Genomic DNA, 23,118 nt, shown 5'->3' with positions numbered 1-23,118 from the left:
AATGATGGAGTTGTGAGCACCACTATTTTATTAAAATGTGTATCTTGCTTTTGGACCTTCCATCCGCTTAAAAGTATGGTAGAAAAGATGTTACAACTCCCTACATGACAGTCGAACAAAGAATTAAAAGAAGTAGGCCCACTTCTGAAAACACCTTTGACGTTCTTTTTGAAAACGAGTCTTGGTGTTGATCCTTTCATATGAAATCACAATTTTTTCATTCACATTGCAAAATTAAACTCATTTTCAAAACAAATAATTTGATCACCAGGGCTCGACTAATCAGGGGAGGGTGGGGGGGTTTTGGGTTGGAAGATGTTTGGGGATCACTTGGTTTTAATCATCCTTTGCCCCCTTTCTTCAAGCATTTTTTTACTGGGGGGGAGGAATATATTTGGAGGCCTCATTAGGCTAACCACGAGTCTCATGAGGGAATCAGATAAACGTTGTTCTGTGAAACATCTATAACCACCTGCCCCCCCCCTGACTCCCCCTTCCTCTCCCAGGTGTAACTGATGATCATTTCCCACAATTAATTTGTTTTCGCATTAATTGTTTCTTGAAGTCTTCCCTTTCAGACTGCTTGACAGAAAACCATTCTAAGGAGGAGGTCAAGGAACATGAAATGCTTCAAACCTTTGTGAGTATGGTTGAAAGGAACCTTATGTTAATATTTTATAACGGAGCTCAAATTTGTTAGAGAACAAATATTTCAAGTATTGTTTTTCCAGTAAATTGTTTTGACTGTAAACAGATGTATCGAAATTTTTCTTACTTTTTTTTCTTACTTACTTTTTCCACCGTGCTTTCAAAGACTGTGAGAGCATTACAACTTTGAAAGAAACTCAGTGAAGACGACAAATACGATATAATGTGGAAAGCATTGATTCGTGTGGCTAAGCTTTTATTTTGAATTCAGTGAATTTAGCATCTTTAAATTGAATCATTTTGCGCATAACTGCAAAACTATTTTCCAAGTATAATTGAATTGCCGTGGTTGTTGTTGTTTGTTTTTTTTTTGCCGCATCCTTCCCCTTTCAGTTATCGCAACTTTTTACATTGAAAAAAGACGGTCAAGGAATAAGGAGGAGACTCAAGCTTTCCGTGAGTTCTAATTATAGTGTTCATGTCTACCTTCCCGAACTAAAGAGTGTAGTTTTTTGTGAAAAAATTTATTGTCCGTACCCGCAAATAATTTCAGTGTCGTCTTAGAGTAATGAACTTATTTCAACTAGGACCTTTTATTTTCCATTCAACTATTTCTGTAAGACTTTTCGCCTTTTAGGACAACGCAAAATATTTAAAAAATTGAACACGAGTGGTTTTGGAGGAAGAGAATACTCCCTGAGGATCCGGTGAGTCACTAGTGATGTGTTATTGTATAAAACCTTTGAGCTGAAATTGGTTATTCTTGTACCAGTATCAACCTTTGCAAAGTTGCAGTTTTAAGAAGACGGAAAGAAGAAGAAAAAGAAGAAAATACTTAATATTTATAGTGAGTGCGATAAGTATGTTATTAATTGAACTGCTTGATTAAAGATCTTTGTAACCTTCGTCGAAAGTTGCTGTTTTTTATGTTTTCGTCCTCGAGTAAAGTACCCTAAAATAGTACCCAGAAGTATTGAATTTTTTCAGTAATTCCTTGCTGTCTTTAGAGTTAGCTGGTTTTTTTATAGCTTTTTGAAGGTATAAGAGAACACTTACCGTAGACTTTCGAAATTGTTTTGTAGTTGCCTAACAGATTGATTTAATATCTATGTTAAGTATTGTTGACAAAGCGGATTAATATCATCTGTGTTAAACTTCAGGATGTGAGAGAAGGACGAAAGACAACGGAAGGTCCAAGAAAGGTCAATTGAAAAAAGGAGGGAGAAATTTGCTATCATTCCGAATTGTCTCGTGTAGTGCTCTTAACTGGTAAACTGAAACTGGTTTTGATTTTGAAAAATTCTAATTTATTGTGGGATGCAATATTACAGAATAAAGGATTAATATGAGAGATGTTTATTTGTTTTTCAGATAGACAACAAGATACTATTGGAAAAGAAGTGTAAAATTGGGAATTTAAAAAACTCCTCCAACTTCGTCGGTGTGGTGCACCTAAAATAACGCTAATGGGGTCATCCTATTACTTTTCATAAGAAATGACCTATTTCAACCAAGCGTTCTTTAGGATAGTCAAACCTTGGAAGGAACGAAGAATCGGGGGTCATCGATCCCGACACCGTTCCCCACCCAAACCTACCTCTCCTAGACAGTTATTTTGTAATTAAAGACCAAAGTTCCATCCTTGTGGTAACTACGTCTTTTAAGACACATTTATGTTGTAAGACGCATGCTTATCAAAATATGTCCCGTGACCAACAATGTTAAAACTACTCTCAAATTATCCAAACAACTGGTCTATTAGAGGGTGGGTGTGGTGGGGGACGGTGGCGGATCGACCCCCTACTTTTTTTCGTTCCTTCTCCAAGGTTAACATTTCCCCTCAGGGACAATTGGCTGAGATGTCACCCAAAAGACTTTTCCTTTAAATACAGCATGGACGCACAAGGCCGTACTTTTAACGTTAATGGCACCACTAGGAAGAAGTTGGCGTCTTTTTTAGACTACCAGGTTGGCACTTAATTTTTCAAGGGTGCATTTTTGTTCCGGCATTTCTTTCGGTGGAAGGATGGCAGAGAGACCTGCGAAATAAAAAGAAATAAACGATTGAACTTCATTTTTATACGTTTTAGAGAGGGCTTCACATGAGAACTATAACGTTTCGGATTCAACTTTCCACATAAGTTATACTCACCAGAATATTAAGTATCCATTACCAATTTTTGCTTTCTTTCTAGGGTTGATATTTGTGTTGTTTTTGTGCAACCAAACCTCTTTCTTAAAACACATGCGTATTATGCGATATTGAAACCACAAGGTAGATAACACTTTTACAAAGACTTAAAAAAAACTTTCTATAAGTCGCACGCGCGTCGTGACTGAGGACGGAAAGACCTTCAACTTTCACTCTTCCATCCTAGGTTGATATTTGTCCTTGCGTAGCAATAATTCCATGCCTATCAGATGTTGGGCAACCAAAGTAAGAAACTTTTATAAAAGAGACAGGAAAAACTTGTACTAAAAAGGACTCTTTGACTTGAGATGGTCCTTTTCTCACTACCCTTTACAAAAGGCACGAATACACAACCTGTGGCAGGAATGCAAGAACGTAGCTAAGACTTTTCAAAGGGAGGGGGGAGGGGGGGTCACACTTTGTCAAACAAATGAAACTCACCAGATTGTCAAGTCGACCTCCATGCCGTGTTTATTCGGAAAGATCCTCATCTCCCAAACATACCATGAGTTACTTTGAACAGAGAGAACAGGATTTCAATTGTGCCCCAATGGCAAGAAAATGTGTGACAAGAAAATGTGGGGTTGTCATGGGCACCCCAGGGTGCTGCAGTGAAAAACAGAGTGGAAAACAGAAAATTCAAAGCGCACTCTCACCTACCCCCACACTGTCCTCCCACATGGAAGTATACCAACCATTTTAGTCTAACGACCTCTGGTTTGAATTAGCGATGAGATGGAGCTATCCAGAAATCTCACTTTGAAGAGTTCAGCAATCAATAATTCATCTCTCCCACAAGTATGCCAACCACTCCAGTCTAACACCCTGTGGTTGAATTAGCGACGAGATGGAGGTATCCAGACATCTCACTTTGAATAGTTCAGCAATCAAACCCATCTCTTGTACACAGTTCAAGATCCGTTCAGCACAGCAAGACAGTTCAGTTTCTGAAACAGTTTTCTTTCCCTTCTCTTTTTTTTCTTCGGTGGACAAGGTGAGCATCTCAAAGCAAGACTAAGGAAGGGACTTGATAGGTGAGGCCAATTCCATTGCAGGTCAGCTGTTAATCACAACATCTCTTATACACAGTTTAAGATGCGCTCAGCGCAGCAAGACAGTCCAGTTTCCAAAACAGTTTTCACATTCTCCTCTTTGTTTTGAATGAACTAAGTCTTAGCATCACAGATTACAACTGTGCAAGAGATTTTAAGGGTGAAGCTGACACCATTGCAGGTCTGCTGTTAGTCACACCTTCTCTTGTACACAGTTCAAGACAGTCCAGTTTCCAAACACTTTTCAATTCACACTCTTCTCTTTGTTTTTTTAGTGGACCAAGTCTTGGCATTCCAGATCACAACTGTGGAAGAGATTTTAAGGGTGAAGCCGACACCATCACGGGTCAGCTATCAGTCAACCCATCTCTTTTGCACAGTTCAAGATCTGTTCATCACAGCAAGACAGTCCAGTTTCCAAAACAGTTTTCACGCTCTTCTCTTTGTTTTTTGGTGGACCAAGTCTTCGCATACTATATCACAACTGTGGAAGAGACTTTAAGGGTGAAGTCTGACGCCATCACGGGTCAGCTATCAGTCACCCATCTCTTTTGCATAGTGCAAGATCTGTTCATCACAGCAAGACAGTCCAGTTTCCAAAACAGTTTTCCACGCTCTTCTCTCTCCTTCTTTTTTTTTTTTTTTTTTTTCGGTGATCACAACTGTGGAAGAGACTTTGAGGGTGAAGCCGACGCCATCACAGGTCAGCTATTGGTCACCCATCCCTTGTGCACAGTTCAAGATCTGTTCAGCACAGCAAGACAGTCCACTTTCCAAAACAGTTTCCACGCTCTTCTCTATTCCTTTTGGCGAACCAGGTCTAAGCATCCCAGATCACAACTGACGCCATTGCGGTTGGCTATTAGTCACTCATCTCTCGTACACAGCTTGAGATCCATAAAAGAGGTAAGTGTGGTGGGGAACAGTAAAAGGATAAACCCCTATTTATTTGCCTTCCATGGTTGATATTTTTCCATCACCTCTTTCTCAAATGGTCATAAATACCTGTGAAATATAGAGAATCGTTGCTGTAAGAATTGAACTTCAGAGAGGTTGAGAACCTGTAAAATCTTGACAGTCAATTACCATTATTAATGAGGATTAGACTCCCATTTAAACTATACTGCAAACAATTAATTTCACCCAGAAAGCAGGATACCCTTGTCTCCCTCTATGTTTTAAAACCTCTCATATTTTCATATGAGAAATTGAAAAGGACCATAAGAAAAAAATTCAATAATACTAAAAAGAATCACAAGAACATGTAACCGAATCCTCATCACCTTGAGCCTCATTGCTATATTGGGAAGAGGTAAAGGATGTGAGATCCAAATTGTTGGTTCTAGTTGAAGTCATCTATAATTTAAAGAAATTTATAAAATTTGCAGATACAAATCTATGGAACATGAAAGCAGAATTAGACATTTCCCTTCAACTGAAACTACAGTGATACTTAAACGAAATTAGGGGCTCAGTTGTGTAAACAAATTATTTCTACAGCTGATTATCTCATACATCAATACTGCGACAAAAAAAACGTTCTTTGAGTTACTGGCAGATAAAGATAACATTAATGTCTTTAAAGGGGTTGTATTGTTGCTAATTGGTTAGCTTCTTATCAAGGACATGATTAAGAGGAAATTATGGATTCTTTCAACATCATCTTCTACATAACAATAAGGAAGAGTGAGATTGGAAACTGAGTTACATGGTTAGACTATTTAAATCACCATGGCAACTAATTCTGGTATGGGTGACTAGAATTGGATCCAAAGTTGCTAAAATGATCAGCGACGAAAAAGGTGGTAAATTACCCTGAAAGGTATTATTCTCCCTTACGATAATATCAGTCACAAACAAACACACATGCTATTTGCAAAACACTTGATTCCATGTTTCCAGCCGAGTATGCTTCACGAGCTAAACTGAGTAACCTTTTCTAACTACACAGGCTTTCAAGATGTAAATTAAAATTAATTTTGGAGTTGACAAACAAGCATGGAAAAGAGAACTCCAAATTAAATTTGGTAAGTAACATTGTTAACAATAGTCACAGACTCAAGGGACGGGAAGCCTTGCAACTGATGGGTTCATAAAGTAAGTTTATGATACAAAAAATTCTTATTAGATACACCTTCTGTCGCTAAATTTTTCTGCTGAGACAACTCTGCAGTATTTGTAATAGCTTTCATTTAAGCTTTTCAAACAATACCCAAAACCCTTCTCCAGAGTTTGAAACTAATAACATTTTTTCCATTCTGTAAAAAACTGTCCATAACATTTTCCTATAGCATACTAATGTATGCTAGATATATAGCAGAACCATTGCCAAACAGTCACATTAACCAATGTCTTGTCACTGTCTTTGTTTATGTACTTTCATCAAAAATGGTAGATATCTACCAAAATGGTAAAAGACAAGGTAAATATGCATTACTCTCACCAGCACCGAGGCGGGAACAATAATATTTTATTGAAACTTATTCCTAGTTTTAGAGAAAATTTAATTTCCAACATCTTGGGAGCCAGGACACCTCAACTGTAAAATAATCTCTTTAAAACTTTATATGTCTTCATAGGTAGCTTCAGAAAAATGTAGTTCATAAATGATTGTTTTTTTTTTGACAAGTCACAGTTTAAAAATGTCTTCATTTGGACTTGTAACAAAATTTAGTTCATTTATATATCTTTTTAACAGCCACACATAAACTGGAAGGTACGAGATGTCGAAAGTGTCATTTTTGCTCCTGCAGTGGTATCAGAATAGGAAGTTCATTCCATCCATTTTACGATGTAAATAAAAAGACTGCCATATTGTGTTTGCTTTCTACCAGTTCCGAGTGTTTTATCTTTTATGACGCAAACTGCGTCACAAATTAAAGCAACATGGCACAGAGAACACGAGCTCTAATAAAGAAAACTAAAGAAAATAAATGGACAAAAAATAGCGATATGCCAGATGAAAGCACAAACTATAAAGTGCTATTCAAGAATATTTCAATTAGGACGGAGAAAAAGCGAACTTTGGTCCACCACCAAAATTGTGATTTGATCATCCTTTCATGAAGTTTCTGAACTTTGCAAAGCCAGTATAGAAAATCTCTTCCGCTTTTAAATTTCAAGTAACAATTTTACTCTTCCTCTCCCCCACTTCGTACTTTTTTGTATTCACGCGCGGCGCGCGTAATTTCACAAATGAGCCAATCACGTCAAAGAACTCTAACCTTGACATTGGAAAACTGACGTAGACATTTTTCGCGTACTTTTCGTTTGCTTTCGCGGAGTTTTAGTTATTTTTGAGCTTTCTTTCTCGTAAATTTGTTACTCCTTTGTTTGGAATTTTAGGAAGTTTCGGACTTTTTATTTCAGCCAAATTTTGTCGTTTATTTAACAAGTTTAATACATTTTCCACGGAGTTTGGACTCTAGCCTCTTTTTTCATAAATGGATTTTTTTCAAATTTAGGAGAAAGTTATAATGTTTTCCGGAGCTTTTCTAGCGAAAAAAAGTCAGCCTGATAATTTTTACCGGCGATATTTTCCATTTTGAAGACTTAGCCGTAGATTCTCTACTGGACCGCACTACGACAAAAGAAGCAAAATCGAAAGACGACAACACCGAGCCGTGTACGCCGATAAAAAAGATCGAAGATCGGATATCACTATCCATTAGATAAATCTCTATCCGTTGGATAACGCTGTACGTTTTGCCATCACTTATCTGTTGGGTAGTGATTTATCAGTTTAATTTTATACAACTGGGCTCTGAAAGTTTTCTTTTCCGCGCAAAGCCTCAACGGTCAGGGGTCACAAATAAAAAGGATGGCGCGCAAATCGTGCCAGTGAGCCATAGTCAATGCAGCAGTCTGATCGAAAAGAATTTAAAAAAAGTTTAATTTTTTGGATATGACTGACAATATGCGCGGTTCTTATATTCATTGACAAACTTATTGGAATCTATATTAGCAGATTCTGCTGAAGGGACTTCTAACGTTTGTTGTATCTTCTTACTTGCAATGCAAGTTTGTGACAACAGGCCGAATAGAGCGAACCGATGCAATCCTGAGATTTTTGATACGCAGTTGTACTAGTTTAAACCTTACTTTAATTCGCTAAAATTCCTTTATCTCTTCCTCACAGCTGCCAAAGAAACGCCTAGAACACTTTGTTCAATCATACGGCCTTCGCCGTCCCATTAGGAAGTTGAAAGTTTCCGTGGCTTGCAAACGGCCCTTAACATCCTAAGGTTCTTGCACCCAAATCTTTGCAAATATTCAACAAGAATTTTTGACTTCGAGCTACCTAATGGGCGGTAAGGCATTTCCAGATCCTGAGCTGGTTTAAAGGCTTTTGGAAAAACTGTCGAAGGTATGTAAATCATAACTTTGCCCTTTTATACCCTATAGTTATCAGATACGATGGGAAGTTTACGGCAACTATATCTAGTCTTGTCACCCTGTGAGGTTAAGCTATAGTCATTAAGCTTAAATGGTGTTCAAACCTTCAATGTTGATATCCTTGTCCCTATTATTAGAAATCTTACTTCCTTCGTCAATCTTTTTAGCTCGCCCTTATGAAGTAATTGTAGCAAAGAGATTGCGAGTGTACTGCCTCTCTGTGTCGTCTACGAAGGTATGGAAAATACCTACGTTTGAGTGGTTTCCACAGCAAGTAAACTAATTTATAATGGTGTGTGCATAAGCAAAGTGATGTCTTTATTACCTAACGCTGTTTCTCTTCAGGCCTTCAAGATCACGGCTTTCACCTCTTTTTTATCGACGCAGAGGAGTACAACAGGGCAACACAGTTCTCAGTGTAAGTTTTTGTTTGTTTTGTATGTTTTTTTTTACCAACAAAATGAATGATCACATTTGTATTAGTCAGTGATCATCAATATGTTGTTCAGGGAATGGCGTTTTCTTGGATCATTATCCAAATATTATGATTATGCTTTGGAGATTACTGCAAGCAAAGAATGAAAGCGATAAACACTTACGATAATCATTTGCTAGATCACTGCCCTTTAAGTCCACTTCGTGCTAACACGTCTCTTAATACTTGCAATACTTGTTTTGTTTTGCAGCTCGACCTCCATTGTGGACGGCATTTGCGCTGTAACGGGAGACGGAGAGTGTGTTATTGTATGTCAGCAGTATGATTTACAAGTGGCATACCTCCCGAACCCACATGGCTACGCCTGTGATCTCTTTAGTGATCTGTGTACTCGGTAAGAGTAATGATGTCAAACTCGTTACCAGAACTTCTTACTGTCTGAAAGTTCGAGAGAACCTTGGAATTTGAGTGGGAGTTTGGGGAAGGGGGGGAGAGGGGAAGAGATCTTTGTTTCTGTTATGATACCAAAACCCTAGGCCTGATCGTGATTACGGGATAAGAAACCTTCACAGGAATTCATTTTGTGATGTATCGATGGATACAACTTCTTTCTTCACTAATAGCGAGAGGGTCATTCATCAACCTCCTAAAAAGTTTGGTGTAAACCATTTTCTAGAAGTACATGACATTGTAAAGTCAACTAATTTTAGACACAATCGCATGCTACTTATCAGTTTCGGTAAAAAAAAAAATTTAGATGCTCTTTAAAGAACCAAGTCACTGAATTGCGTCCGACGTGAGGTCATATTGCATGATATTTTTGGAGATTCAAATCATTGAAGTAATGCATAATGGCAGCCATACGAGCCTCTGTCATGACCTCAATATAAATTCTTCAACAGTGTCATAACCATGATACTACAACACATTTTTAACTGCCCAACTTAATAATATGCTTTTAGTTGTATCTGCTTCACATAGACTTGGCGATAGACTCCAGAAGTTTGTTTATTTTCAACCGTCATGGTATGTCCAGGTCTGCCTGGACATACAATCAAGAAAAGGCCGCCACTTTTTCTTTAATTTGTTAGACATGAACTAGAGGTATTGTTTGATCACTTAAGGAAACACAAATATTGATGCAAAGAAGATTTGTAGGTGTTCGGAAAACTTGTCGCTCTCTCTCTGAAATATATTGACTTTTTACATAGTTTGTTTGAGGGCAGCAGTGAAATAATGGTTTTTACGGCTGACGGTCAAAGTTTTGGCCACTTTACGGCTAATGGTTAATTTCACACCGTAGCGATTAAAAGAAAATTTTTTTACGATTAGCTTTTCTTAACGCCTCACGGCTAATTTTATTCGCCGTTCTATGGCCAACGGTCAACCCACTTGAGACTCTCTTGTTTGATATCTTACTTACCTTCTCTAACCTGACACAACTTGTTAATTAGCCTTAATTGTTTCTTTCTCTTTCAGGTTTTCCTGGTGAGACTAAACTTAATTAAATTTGAATTATTCTCAAGGGTGGGGTTGGAACACCAATTAGTAATACTCCATAGTAAGTGTACATCAGATAAATGTTAGAAAATTAATCATAATAAATAATATTAGAATGCATTGTAAACACATTACTGTTTCAAATCAAAGTTGCCTGAAATGGACCTGAATATCAAACTGGAAAACTGATACTTCTTGAGTATTTCTATTAATACATTTTAGATCAATGCATTCTAAGAGAAATTCTACTCTCAGCTTTATTGTAAGGTATTGCTGGATTCATGTCTTTTATGAATACTAAGCAGATTCTATTACAGTCCTCTGTTTCTATTTGGACTCAATTCTGTTTGGTGTCTATTTCTCTATGATTGACATAAATCTGTTTTACACATTTGCAGATCCATTTTAATTGATTAGTCACCTTGCATAATGAATCAATATTCTCTGGTTTTCTAGTGAAATTTCCCATCAGAATTGGCCTTCATTTCCGATCAAATTTTTCTGTATATGGCTAAATGCAATGCTAAGACAATAATTTTTCATACCAACATTGCTTGTGTGGTGGTTTCTTCATAGTGAGGTGTGTGTTTATTCATGCTGCATATACTGAAAATGGAGCCGCCAAGACCATAAAAAAGAAATTCTATCAGCATTCATGAAGGGCCAACCTCACATTCAAGATCTCTTGCCTTCTGGAGCAAGCGAGGGGGAGTGGGTGGGAAGGAGAGAGACCCTGGGAAAGAGGTTGTTGAAGAGCTGTAGCCCAGGCTCAATACATCAAGTACATCAAGTAGAGGCTCACCTGTAAACTTTCCCTATGTAAAATTTAATTCCTAAATCAGCTAACAGCCCCATAGCAACTCATGTGACACTTAATTGCCCTAACACAAATCATTAAATTGCTTCACCAAACTATTGAGCATATTGCTTGAAATCATCCAGTTCTTTTAACAGGTATTATAGTAATTTACTAAAAACATCTCTTTTAACCTTAAAAGGTTACTACACCACTGCTGGATTATTTTTGCCAGTATCTTCTTTAATTTGATAAAATTAAAGTTAATACCTAAAATTTTCTTTTCCTGTAATATAAAGTCAAAATCTTTTTATTCAGAAAAAGTTATTTTCATTAAAAAGTGGAAAATTCATAAGGATGGCATAATCATCATATGGACTCTACTGGCCACAAAGGCCTGTGTATAATGAATCAAGCATGGCGAATCTATTGCATGGGTCTCAACATATGAGAATTCATTATGTTTTATGCTTGTAGAATGAACAAATTTACCCTCCTAAAATAGAGCTTTGATCCTGAAATATTTTAAGGTCATTAAACCTGACACAATTGTGATAGATTTTTTTTCTTTTTTGGCCACTAGTTGTGTCCTCTATGTTGTAAAACGATTGGTTCATGGTCAAAGCTGGGCTTGTCTTGAGGAACGAGTTAAAAGGAGATTAATCAAGAAGCTAAAGTTACTCTAGCCCACGCCTCAAGCATCTCTCTCCTTCTTTCCAAACTTCTCTCATACACTCATTACTGAATCTATGCAGGCACTTGATTTGATTATTATTGATATTTCTTGAAAAGAGCAAAACATTTTCACTCATGACTGAAGGAATAATTGACAAATCACTCAAAACTGAATCCTATGATTGAGACTGAAAAATCTTTAGCTGGCAACAAAAATTGAACTTAGTAAATGTCATTCTGGAATGTCAACACTGATGTTGCATGAAGACTTATGTAATGAGTAGTGATGTAAACTATCACACTTAACCCTTTAACTCCCAAGATCTGATTGTCCATTCTCCCCTCCAGCTGCTACACATTTCCTTGTAAGTAAGTTATGAAAACTTGGTGTTAGATAAAGGTAACAAATTCTACCTGATAAGTTTGAATATTCTCATGAACTGTTTGCTGGGTAATGTTTAGATATTACAGGGAGAAGTTACATGTCAATCACTTTTGGGAGTTAAAGGGTTAACAGAAGCTTGTATACAGAGAAAACCAGCCGTCCTTCAGCAGCTATTTCACCGAATAAGATAATCCCAATTTGTCACTTGCCTGTTCTCTCATCTGTACCTACTGACACTCACACTAGAAGGTTTACTAAAACACAAACAACTAAAACATTGTGTGTATCACTTTCAAGTTCATTGAAAATGGGGAGAGATTTCTGCATACCATTCTAAAACAAAGCCGTAATCTCATAATAAAAGCAATGTACTGTTCTCCTAATCCAAGCACTGTATGCATAATAAACTGCATGAGAACTATATGCTTAATAAAGTATGGGGCTGTTAGGAATTTTGCCGAAAAACGGCTATAAAGACCACACGATAATTGAACAAAATGTAAACGGTGCGAAAGTTCAAAAATGTATTTTAATTATTTCGGATATTGAAAAACAAAAAGCAATACTCGACGATTAGAAAGCCTGTGTTGTAAACTCAGCTCCAGTTAACATGTTTCTCTAGGCAAGACAGCTACATATGTGAATTTCCCGCCAAGTTGAAAAATCTGTGCATATAACATATCAGCTTCACAATTTAAGTAAAGGAAGCAGAAATAAATCGAAACCAAAAAGAGTATCATGCATTATCTGGGTAAGTAACCTTACCTCCAACTGGCAAATGATATGGAGCCACACGTGGTTTCGCCGTCAGAGTTTTTCAGCCACTTTGATGTAATTTTTTCCATCCAAACATCATCAAACTAAAAGCCAACATGTGCTGAAAGACAAGTGATGTCAAAGGTGCCGTTGGGCAGCTTAGGCAGCTTATTCCATCATTAACTAGCGCGGTCCATTTATTTACGCCGCCATATTGGATCTGCTTTCTTCAGTTAGTTCCCAGTGTTTTACGTCTGACAGGGCAAAACGCGCGCTTAAGGTCACGTTCCACGTGAAGTAGCACGCGTTTAGTTTAAGTTCACTTAAGCAGTACCGATATTGAATACTGAGATTTAAGATATTTAGATCGTGTATTGATCAAGAGAGGATATTCCAGCCTCTCTAAATCGCGCCATTCCTGAATTTTTGTCAGGGTTGCTCAAAAGAACGACTGTGTATGCAGAAATCTAAGAGCAGCAACAAAGGTCTCCCGATTGCTTTAAGATAAAAAAACCACATTGTATTTCAAGGACCAAAAACAATTACTACTTATGGTTGTTTACCTGTTTCGGTTCATCGCCTACCAGTCTGTGTTTTAGAGACAATGCCCTTCTGAAGAGAAAATTAAGTCTGTTATCTCGAGGTAATTTTTAACACCTGAGTTGACGTAAATTGGCCACTGTAAAGGGTAAAAAAACCGACGTTTCGAGCCTTAGCCCTTCGTTAGAGCGATAGACGAAGGGCTAACGCTCGAAACGTCAGCTTTTTTACCCTTTACGGTGGCCAATTTACGTTTTGAACTCAGTTGTTAACACTAAACTACCTGCTATACTCTCCGACCGACGCAGCACCACAGTTTCTTTAGAAACTTACCCTTTTATTCATTTGTTATCTCGAGCCGACCAAGTCCTACAAGATTTAAGAGTCGAATTGGGAGAGTGAGTACCTTAAAACACTGAGAAAAACGATGGCCCTTGCAATACTTTAGTTGTACATCTTAAGTTTTCGACAGGAATACATTGATATGTACATGATTGCCTGTTTGTTTGTACCTGTTATTTGACCCTGATAGAATTCTAAACTAGCTGACCTGCGCAGGCACAGTTAAAAATGATAAGAATCAGCCGGTGTGAATAAAGCATCGGGGATTTGTTTTTCATAAAAATCTAAAAAAAATGGCACTAATGATTACAATCTGTCAATTTGTTTTACCAAATCCAAAGGTTACGAAACGCCGTAGCTTCCCAATATTTTGCATAAAAAAATTTGAATTACACATTTTAAGCCTATGATAAGCGATGACGTGAATTCTCGAAAATAATCGATGAAATGATTTACTAATAAAGAATTTGTTGTGTTATCTCTCCGTTTTAGACCAACGAGATGTTGAGGCACAAGAAGATGCGCGTGTTTTTATAAACGTTCATTAGATGGCAAATCAAAACCTTCATACTAACTTTGCCGCCCGCCTCTTCAGTTCACTTAGATTGACTGAAACAAAGAAAAAGCAGCTAACCATATGTATGATTACGAAAGTGTAAAATGTTGTGATATATAAACAATCAATTAATGGTTTAATAATCGAAAATTCTTCACGTTCTCTCATTGTTTTAGCTTCACATCCTGTCGAGGCCAATGTAGGTCGGTGGACTCCGTAATTGAACACTGGATCTCTTAGATACATTTGGATGAACTGAAGTCTGGTCGTTTTCTAGAAGTTTCTGATAGGAAACACATTAGATGAACGTGGGAGGTATATTACAAAGACACTCAGGATCTTTAAAAGGATGGACTCAAGGGGTTATCACACACAAGTGTTTATGCCTTTTTTTCTTTCCTCCTCATGATTACTTATCTACATGCATATCACGCTCACTAAAAGGATCTAGAGGCCTGTGCACGTAAAATACACAGTACTTCACTCGACGTTTTGGGCTGAATAATCCACAGCAAGACGAGCTGCAGCGGACTCCTCTCTAGTAATTTGTTATTAGTCATTAACTGGTGCTTTTCCAAAATAAATCAAAGAAAGCAGAGCCGCTTTATCGATCGAACTCTAGGTACAGTCTGAAAAGTAGAAAAGGGAACACCAAATAAACTGTTCTCAGTAACTCCTTTACTTTTCCGGGGAAATTAGTCAATTACTATTCACTCTTATTTGAATAATATAAAGTTCTTTTCACAGCAAATAGCCCCAGGAATTGGTGTCTACTTTCTGGATGAGAATTATTAGCATGTTTTAGTATGAAAATCCGACGCCCTTCTCCACAATTGCGGTTGAAAGTAAAAGAAATCAATATCTATTTGCAAGGAAGATTTGTTCCATCATCAACCGTCGGTAATGGGCGTCCCCTCTCTCAACCCAGAACGTTGCTTAAAACCTCCCTGGGATTGAAGCATTCCGTGTAGTTCATTTGAAGATGCTAAAAACATCAAATGAATGAACTATTCAGACTCTTGGATCTAAAGGATTGCTGGCGAAACCTTTTCCTTGCATTGGTACTGCTAATATTGTTATCCTTTAGAAAAAAATATAAATGATTTACATTAATACATTATTATCGAAACAAGACACAGGTGTGACCTCCGCACGTTTCAAGTAAATAGCAAGACCACATCATTAGCCCTAAAGGTATTGGCAGAAAGTTTTGACGTATAAGTTCTAGAAAATTTCCACTCAGGTTTTAAATCTAAGCTAAGCTAAGCTATACAAGTTCTATAAAAGGTACTTCATTAGCCAGCTCTTGAAAAATCTTGAAAACAAGGCACGATCAATGCAAGGTTAAATTAATCGATCTGGTGGGCACGTTGTAGCTGAAAACTATCATATTAAGAACGAGGTATTAAATTTTTAGCAGGCTTTATTTTAAACCTTGTTACCGAGGGTAAATTGGAAAAATTTTAACATGTAGAAAAATCTAAAAATAGAAAAAAATTCGGCTGAACTGAAAAATTTATGATTTAACGTTTCCTAAAATGTTCGAACTAGAATAAAAGTCAAGCACACTAATTATCGTGATTATCAATCCGAGGAAAAGGAGCGGAAGAAGACAGGGGAATTTAAAATGGCTTCGCTCCAGTATTAGAGCACTTTTCATAGAGGTTACTCTTCTGTGGATTGTGATGGAATGGAACCTTTTCCAGAAAGAATAACATTTAGTCTCAGAAATGTGATAAGGAGCCAATATCGTCTGTCTTTGTCACATTATTGTGATGACAATGAAGATGCTTTTTTTCCGAAATCAAAGCGGCCACGCCAATGGGAACCCTAGATTAACATCTCGAAGTTGCTGAACGTCTCTCTTGAATAAGCCGAGAAAAGGACCACACGAGAGAAAACTGGTTTCGAGGCATTGACTGAACATTGATTGAAGTTCAACAATGCTACTCCAGAGCAACTAGATTGCCAATTGGAGGAACGTTTGCTGAGTCATTTAGTGCGTGGTTTCAATATGAGACGCTCTGAGAAGAAAGCACGAAATACATGTTAAATTTTCTTGGCAAAATCACCCGGTTGGCTCGCTGAATCTTTCTTGCATAACATACACCAATGAGAGAGTTCCCGTTACAAGATCCTTTGATATCGTGTAGTGAAGTTCAACAAGCTATTGTACAATATATTGATCACACGATCCTCCACACCATTCACGATACGCAGTCTATTTTTCCAAGTTTTAGGTTTTAAGTCGATTAATGGCTACAAAGGCGGGAGTCTAACGTAGTCATAGTTTTCATAAGTTTATAAAATTCTTCCCTCTTTGAAAGCACTGTCTTCTGGTGCAACAAAAAGCGATACAGTACAAGGCAATAGCCATAATCCACGTAGAGTCTACTAATTAATTTACTGGCGTCCTTACCTTGATGAATCAAGAAGACCAAAAACTAACAAAGATTGAAATTAGAGAGTACTGCTTAATCAAAAGACGCTACACAACCATTAATAAAAACTAAGGTAAATATAACGTCAAACTTTGAAAAACCTTCAGCCGTAATCCTTTGTATGCATGATATGCTCCTACCTTGACACCCAAATAAATTCCTCGTAAAATATAAACATAGTCTGACCAGGATTAACTCCACAAATTCTTCCATTCTAGCCCAATAGTTGAAAGAGAAGATCTACGATTCGAAGTGTGTGAAGCTAAATTAAGGGCGTGATCTTTGGAGGGCCGATGAGCCAACTGTTACACAAATACAATTCTCAACGAGTTTAAAGTTTTGTGTTCTCTGAACAAAAATGCACTGTAACTTTATGGTTATTGTGACGAGTGTCCGAGTGGTTGACTGACGCTGCTTCTTCAGCTGGACATTGGAGAACTTGAACATCAAACGATGGTTGGCAGGGTTCAGTTTCAACATCCTGTGAAGCTAAAAAAGAAAAAAAGAGATGGGCAGAAAGAGGATTCAGTGCAGAGACAACCACTTCAAAACTGTCTTGCAATCTAAATAAGACTTGGGAAATACTTTCTCCCTCCCAATCCAGTGAAACCGTCCCAAATTGAGCATTAATTTTTTTGAAGTACATCCACAATAACTGCTGTCATAACGAAACAAAAACATGTGAATGAGCCTACGTCTTTCAGTAGGATGACAAGCGCAAGAAAAGGAATACTCAAAACCATTTGTTAAATGTAAATTCAGAAAAGTTTGCAATCGTTCTCCGTGTGTTACACTTGTCACAAAACTCTTTTAATCCAATGATGTCCTTACCTCTAGTACTGTTGATAAACTTTGACGGTTGGAAAAACAAAACCACTAGGGATCCCACCAGAGCTAAAACTCCGGTCGTCAAAGCAAACACATGTCGCACATAGTTGGTAACTGCATCGTTTGAGCTGGTTCTTAATCAAAAATAGGGAACAGAACTAATAATTATTCACTACGTAACGCTTTCATTCCATTTCAAAATCTGGCAAAAAAAACGACGTCATACTGATAAATAAAAAGTTCTTAAAAGTTAGCCAAAAAAGCAACTCATGATTACATTTATATTCGAGTTTTCACAAAAGAAGCTGTGGTATAGCCATCATAGATGTATTAAGTTGATGTTATAGTTCTCAGCAAGGCAACATCACACTATGACTTTCGCTTACCTTTCGTCTGGGTAAAATTCCTGTATACCAATTAAAATTAAACCGCTTGAAACTCTGGTGATCACATCGATAATGGCAAACACTGATCCACTGTTTTCCTGAAAGGAAATTGCTCCATCATGTTTTTGAACTCACAGAGGAAAACATAGTTGCTAACATTAGAACAATGCTCAATTACTGTCGATAGCAATCCTCTCTATGGTTGATTTCGACAGCTCTCGCCTCTCAACCGATCACAAGCAAAACTGACACCGATTTCATATTATTCAACGGTTTACCCTGTTTCAGGCAGTCTGCTCTTTTATGTTACATTCTGATTGGCTGCTTGCAATACATTCCTTTTCTCTAGTAAGCCATTGTGATCACTTCCTTTTTTTTGTGCGACACTCAATCAAATTGTGACCCTACTTCAAATGCTTACTTACTGATCGGCCGATTGGATGTTGCTGGTTGTATCGACCACCCTTCAGGAGTTTAATTGTTTTAAAGTATATCGTAATTTGTTTTTAACTCTAACCTTACAATCCCCGATCAGCTCAATGATGAAGACAAGAGCCATGACATGCATAATGGACAAACCGCTCCCTATTATGACCACTGGTGCATATGTTGACTGTTTGATGGAGATGGTTTGAAAATAGCTCCAAACAGCACCACCAATCACTAACAAACCTGCCAAAAGGTAAGTCCACTAGATGTGGAAATCAAGGAAAGTTTGCGGGTTAGTAGGACTCATTTAACAAAAGAAGGCTTTAGTTGGTTCTGCCAAAAGAAAGAGACAAAGAAGAGAAAATTTCTTTGTAACAAGCGTCTTACCCACTGCTTGGATGAGCAATGTTAACTGAAGACTATCTTGTTTATATATAGGATAAGAGGGTTGGCGAGTTCTAAGCTCGCTAGCCAGTCTAGTTAACTTTATCAAAGCTATAAAAAGATTCCTTGATTCATTGATCCTTGTAAAGATAAAAAAAACAACCACAAACGAATAAGCCGTTAGCAAATTTTGAACAGTCAGACAACACAAAAATAAATAAAATACGCTTCTGACTTGCCAGCCACAAAAGCTGTAGTCTAGGATTCAAAATTAAAGTCCTACCTTACTCCCAATTTTGTTGTTTAGTTTGTCAGATGTTGAACTCGCTAGAGAGCCACTGATCAAGAGTATGAGTGGAAAATAGGCGGTAGATTCCTAAGCCACAATAAACAATAAATCGTGATAATGTAACGATCACATTTTTCAATATGAAACCAAAAGTACAATTCACGTTGGAAAACAAGGTAAAGAAAAATACGGGCAATTCATACCTTAGGAAATAGCAATGTTTCTGTGAGGAAAAGCGGCAAGTAGGTAGTGGTAAATTCCTGTGCATGGCGTGTACATGCAAATATAATAGCCACCTGAAAATGAAGAGATGAAGTAGAAGGAGAACAAATCATAATAAAATAAATACATCCAGCTAACCAGAAAAGTTGGAAGAGCAAAGGTTTACCTTATACAATCCTGGATCCCTCAGCCAGTCTTTGATTCGTTTTGGCGGTTTTCTCTTAGGTTCTGCATTTTTCAAAGGAATAGGGACACCAAGTAGTTCAGGGTTTTCTCTTGCAGCTGACGAATCATTTCCACTCTCAGAAGTTTCTATTCTTTCATCCTCTCTGCAACCTTGTTTTGGATAATTCTGAGTGCATACATCCACACTCACTTTCTTCTCAGGCGTGTGATCAAGATTTAAACCCTGACATTCGATCTCGTTCACTGACGGCTTTTCGGAAAATTCAGAAGAAAAGAAAGTTACAGTCTTTTTTTGCTGTTCTTCTTCTGTATAACAAAAGCTCTTTATTCTATCGCCATCACTTTCATTATCTTCAAATCCAGAGTTGGAGAGACTATATTTACCGCCATCTGGTAAATGCACCATTCCATGTTTTCTTTTGTTACGTTTGGTCCGAAATGATGTTTCTGGAATGTTTTCATACTGGTCTTCTCCGTCATCTCTTACCTCCTCTCTACAATTCTGTTTCGGATAGTTCTGAGTAATGTCATCAAGATTGATTTTATTCTGGTCCTCTTTGTCAATTTCTGCCACCTCGTTTCCATTTTTACCTTCAGGGGGACCCACCTCGTTGGTCACTATCCATTCACCTTCGTCAGGGGAGTTTTTGATCTTTTCTTGTCCAGCCTCCAAGAACTCTACACCAGTTACATATTCGTCTTCTTCGCCGTCCTTTGCAATTTGATCCCCAGTAACATCAATACACGTTAATTGCACTTGCTCTTCCCGCTGTAATCCAAACATTAGTTCATCAAACACACGCATTAAGAGACTCCTCTTTCGTTCTGGATCTAGATGCTGCACTTCTGAAATCAATTGTCTTTTTAAATCCTCAATTTTTGGATTCTTTGTGGTTTCCTCAGTGGCAGACTTTAACGGATCCTGATTTTGACCAGTGTTGTCAGTCTTCCCGTCAGAAAATAGAGCATCAACGAACGTCTGAAATCGACTTCGTTTTCTTCTAGGCAATTCATGGCTCCTTCTTCTTCTATCTCCGTTCATCTCACTTTGGTCTTCTTCATATTCGGTGGAAGTCATAATCATGTCAACGAAATTGTAAGCAATGCTCCTTTTTCTAGTGTCTAGACAATCAAAAGAGACAATCAATCATTAAGCTACCAAATGCTTGGCATGGTAGTTCAAAGGTAGAATTATAGATCCTGTCAGTTAAAATATGTATTAGAATACGAGCACATGTCTCAAATCTTCATTACATGAAGGATCCATGTAAGCAATATGATTTATTCCCTAAAAATAAAAGTTCCATAGCATAAATGAATTGTTTAGTAATAAATGAACAGGACACAAAAACAGGTCCTATCACTCCAAGAGGCGAAGAAGAATGGGGTTTTCCTATGAATACTGTATATTACTTTTGTAACATTATTTTGATACTGGAGGGAAGACAGGTCTGCAATTTTGTAGTAAACGCAAAAGCATCTAACTCCAACTGAACTGCGCAATTCATAGACTTACCGCCATTTTCGGGTCCAAAGTCAGTCAGGAATATTCCAGGAGAATTCTACAAATTAAGAGAAAGAGGACAGTATGGAATAAAATTTGCAACACATGCGTAGATCGCACCTTTTTTCTTCTGTCGGCCACAGGACATTTTTACAGCTGTAATCTACATCTAGATCATGTAAGTAGTCTGAAATCTCGGGAAAAATGTTGTCGTAAATATACACATAAAAACGACGTAATTATATGACCAGGCAATTTATAGGAAACGAGCTTCGTGCATACAATTTAGGAAGAGTTAAGGGACACGCATAAAGGTGCCGCAATTAGCCATTAGAAGTTTCCTGGATTAAGGAAGCAAACGAAGTATTCACTCATGCAGCACTTCAACAAAATTCAAGATATCTAAGATATCTCCTATTCTTACCAAAAGTCCCTTTACGGTGCTCTTTCTTCTCACACGTGTTTGAGGTTCCTTTATACCAAGGTGAAAAAAAGCTGCAAAGAAGATTCCGGTTCCACTAAGAATGCACGCAAGGTACTGTTAAAGAAAGAAAAAATCAATAGGCAAATTAGAAGAAGGTAACTGATACTTTGACGGACGAAAAACTGAGTTACAAGAGGCAAACACAGCAAAGAGCAAACAAGCAGCCCAGGAAACTCTTTTTTCAATTGCTCATATCTCTCCTTTACAGTTACTTAACACCAATAGAAAGTTGAGTATACTATGGCCCCTAAGCGTTTATGGGTTGCTGCTACTTACCAGAAACTCTGGAAGGCTGTGAGGTCCCAAATTATTGCCTTTGTCTTTTCTGAGAAGGCCCCAAGCGACTGTGTAAATGAGAATGCCACTTAGGAAGCTGAACATTGTCCTTGTAAACAGATAAAATACAAGAATATGGTAAATAGTTCTTTAGTGCCATTTATGTTATCCTTGCAAAATGAATCTGGGAAATATGGCCTCCCATTGCACTTGCTTTGATCATATTACGAAAAAGTAAACATTGTGTCCCACTTAATTGTAAAATGACCGAATTGCCAATCCAATAACCTGAACTGCTTTATTTCTCTTTGTCTACTTCATAGCTCCCACGATTATATGATAATTTTGAGGATAATTCGCATGCATGAGTTACAAATTAATTTAAATTACATCCTCCGAAGAAAACCAAAATTAGTTTACAGGAGAACGTCCTAGGCGAGAGAGTGAAGAGGGAAATTTGTAAAGCTACATAAAACATAAATATGAGAGCCATATAGACTATGAGTTTCAGACAAAGTTGTCCATAACAAACCTCAAGGTGCTTATAGCTGTATATTCCTCAACGGACTCCGCTACAGTAGCGATGAAAGACGAATGATTTACTTCCATAATGATGACAAATATGCCATAAATAGAATTCAAGAAGGCGTAATAGACAATTGGAAGCCAGCTTTGATGATTACCAATACAAGGATAACAGCGGTTGGCGGAAAGGGGGACGACTACGGACAACAAGACTGTTGCCAAAAGGTGCCAAGATTTTCGCCGGCCAAGTTTCTTTGATAGAAAAGGTAGCCTAACCCTATCAGCAAGGTAACCAGAAATTGATGCGAAGAACGCGTCAACTAATTGCGAAACGAAAAATATAACTCCAACATCTGCAGCTGAAAGTTCCACTACCTCCATCAAAAACAGGAGAGCAAATGAAGCATGATGCTGCCGACAGAGGTCTGTGAATAAATTTCCTACTGCGCAAAACATTCGTTCCCTTCTCCGCATCTTAACATGGAACGAGCTGTACGCAATCCACCCGAAAACGGTGGAGTTTAGTTGGATACAGATTTAGTCAAGTACTTATTTCAAATCTTATTCCAAGTGACTTAAACGTGTCCATAAAAGCATCCCTTGAATAAATTCCTGCGTAATTGGCCTCTTGGAACGTCTAGGAATTTGATAATTCGAACAAAAACCTTCAAAAAATACTACGGAAACAAACTTGCACTCGACCTTGAACTCTTGGGCCACACTGTTTTTAAAACATGTCCACCGGCAATCGATGTCTTCTTTGCAGATCATACATGCACGTTTGTGATATGTTGACCTGAATCCACTCCCGGAAATTTGCGGCTAAAAATGAAAATTTATCTTAAATGTGGTTGTGTACACAGAAAATTTGTACCTATTACTCGTTCGAAGC

At 37.6% G+C, this 23,118-nt stretch overlaps 1 protein-coding gene and 1 long non-coding RNA gene across 2 annotated transcripts; both read right to left on the bottom strand.

Annotated features, from left to right (window-relative positions):
• Positions 1-3,360: 3,360 nt before the first annotated feature.
• On the bottom strand, positions 3,361-13,057 carry LOC136280549 (uncharacterized). Its single transcript, XR_010717290.1, has 3 exons — positions 12,844-13,057; positions 8,886-9,001; positions 3,361-4,896 (listed from the first exon to the last, which is right to left on the bottom strand). It is a non-coding gene; the product is annotated as an uncharacterized lncRNA (long non-coding RNA).
• A 3,499-nt stretch (positions 13,058-16,556) lies between these two features.
• Positions 16,557-22,776, bottom strand: LOC131799094 (uncharacterized). Its single transcript, XM_066165924.1, has 11 exons — positions 22,234-22,776; positions 21,702-21,810; positions 21,366-21,479; positions 20,954-20,999; positions 19,418-20,559; positions 19,233-19,325; positions 19,024-19,116; positions 18,445-18,618; positions 17,928-18,025; positions 17,545-17,675; positions 16,557-17,202 (listed from the first exon to the last, which is right to left on the bottom strand). The coding sequence occupies exons 1-11, from the start codon at positions 22,698-22,700 to the stop codon at positions 17,045-17,047; spliced, it is 2,625 nt and encodes an 874-aa protein (XP_066022021.1). The 5' UTR covers positions 22,701-22,776; the 3' UTR covers positions 16,557-17,044.
• Between the last annotated feature and the right edge of the window lie 342 nt (positions 22,777-23,118).

This window comes from Pocillopora verrucosa, chromosome 4 (genome assembly GCF_036669915.1).
Source record: "Pocillopora verrucosa isolate sample1 chromosome 4, ASM3666991v2, whole genome shotgun sequence".
Classification (NCBI taxonomy): domain Eukaryota; kingdom Metazoa; phylum Cnidaria; class Anthozoa; order Scleractinia; family Pocilloporidae; genus Pocillopora; species Pocillopora verrucosa.
Note: the sequence above shows the minus strand (reverse complement) of the source record. Positions and strands in the feature narration are given on the sequence as shown.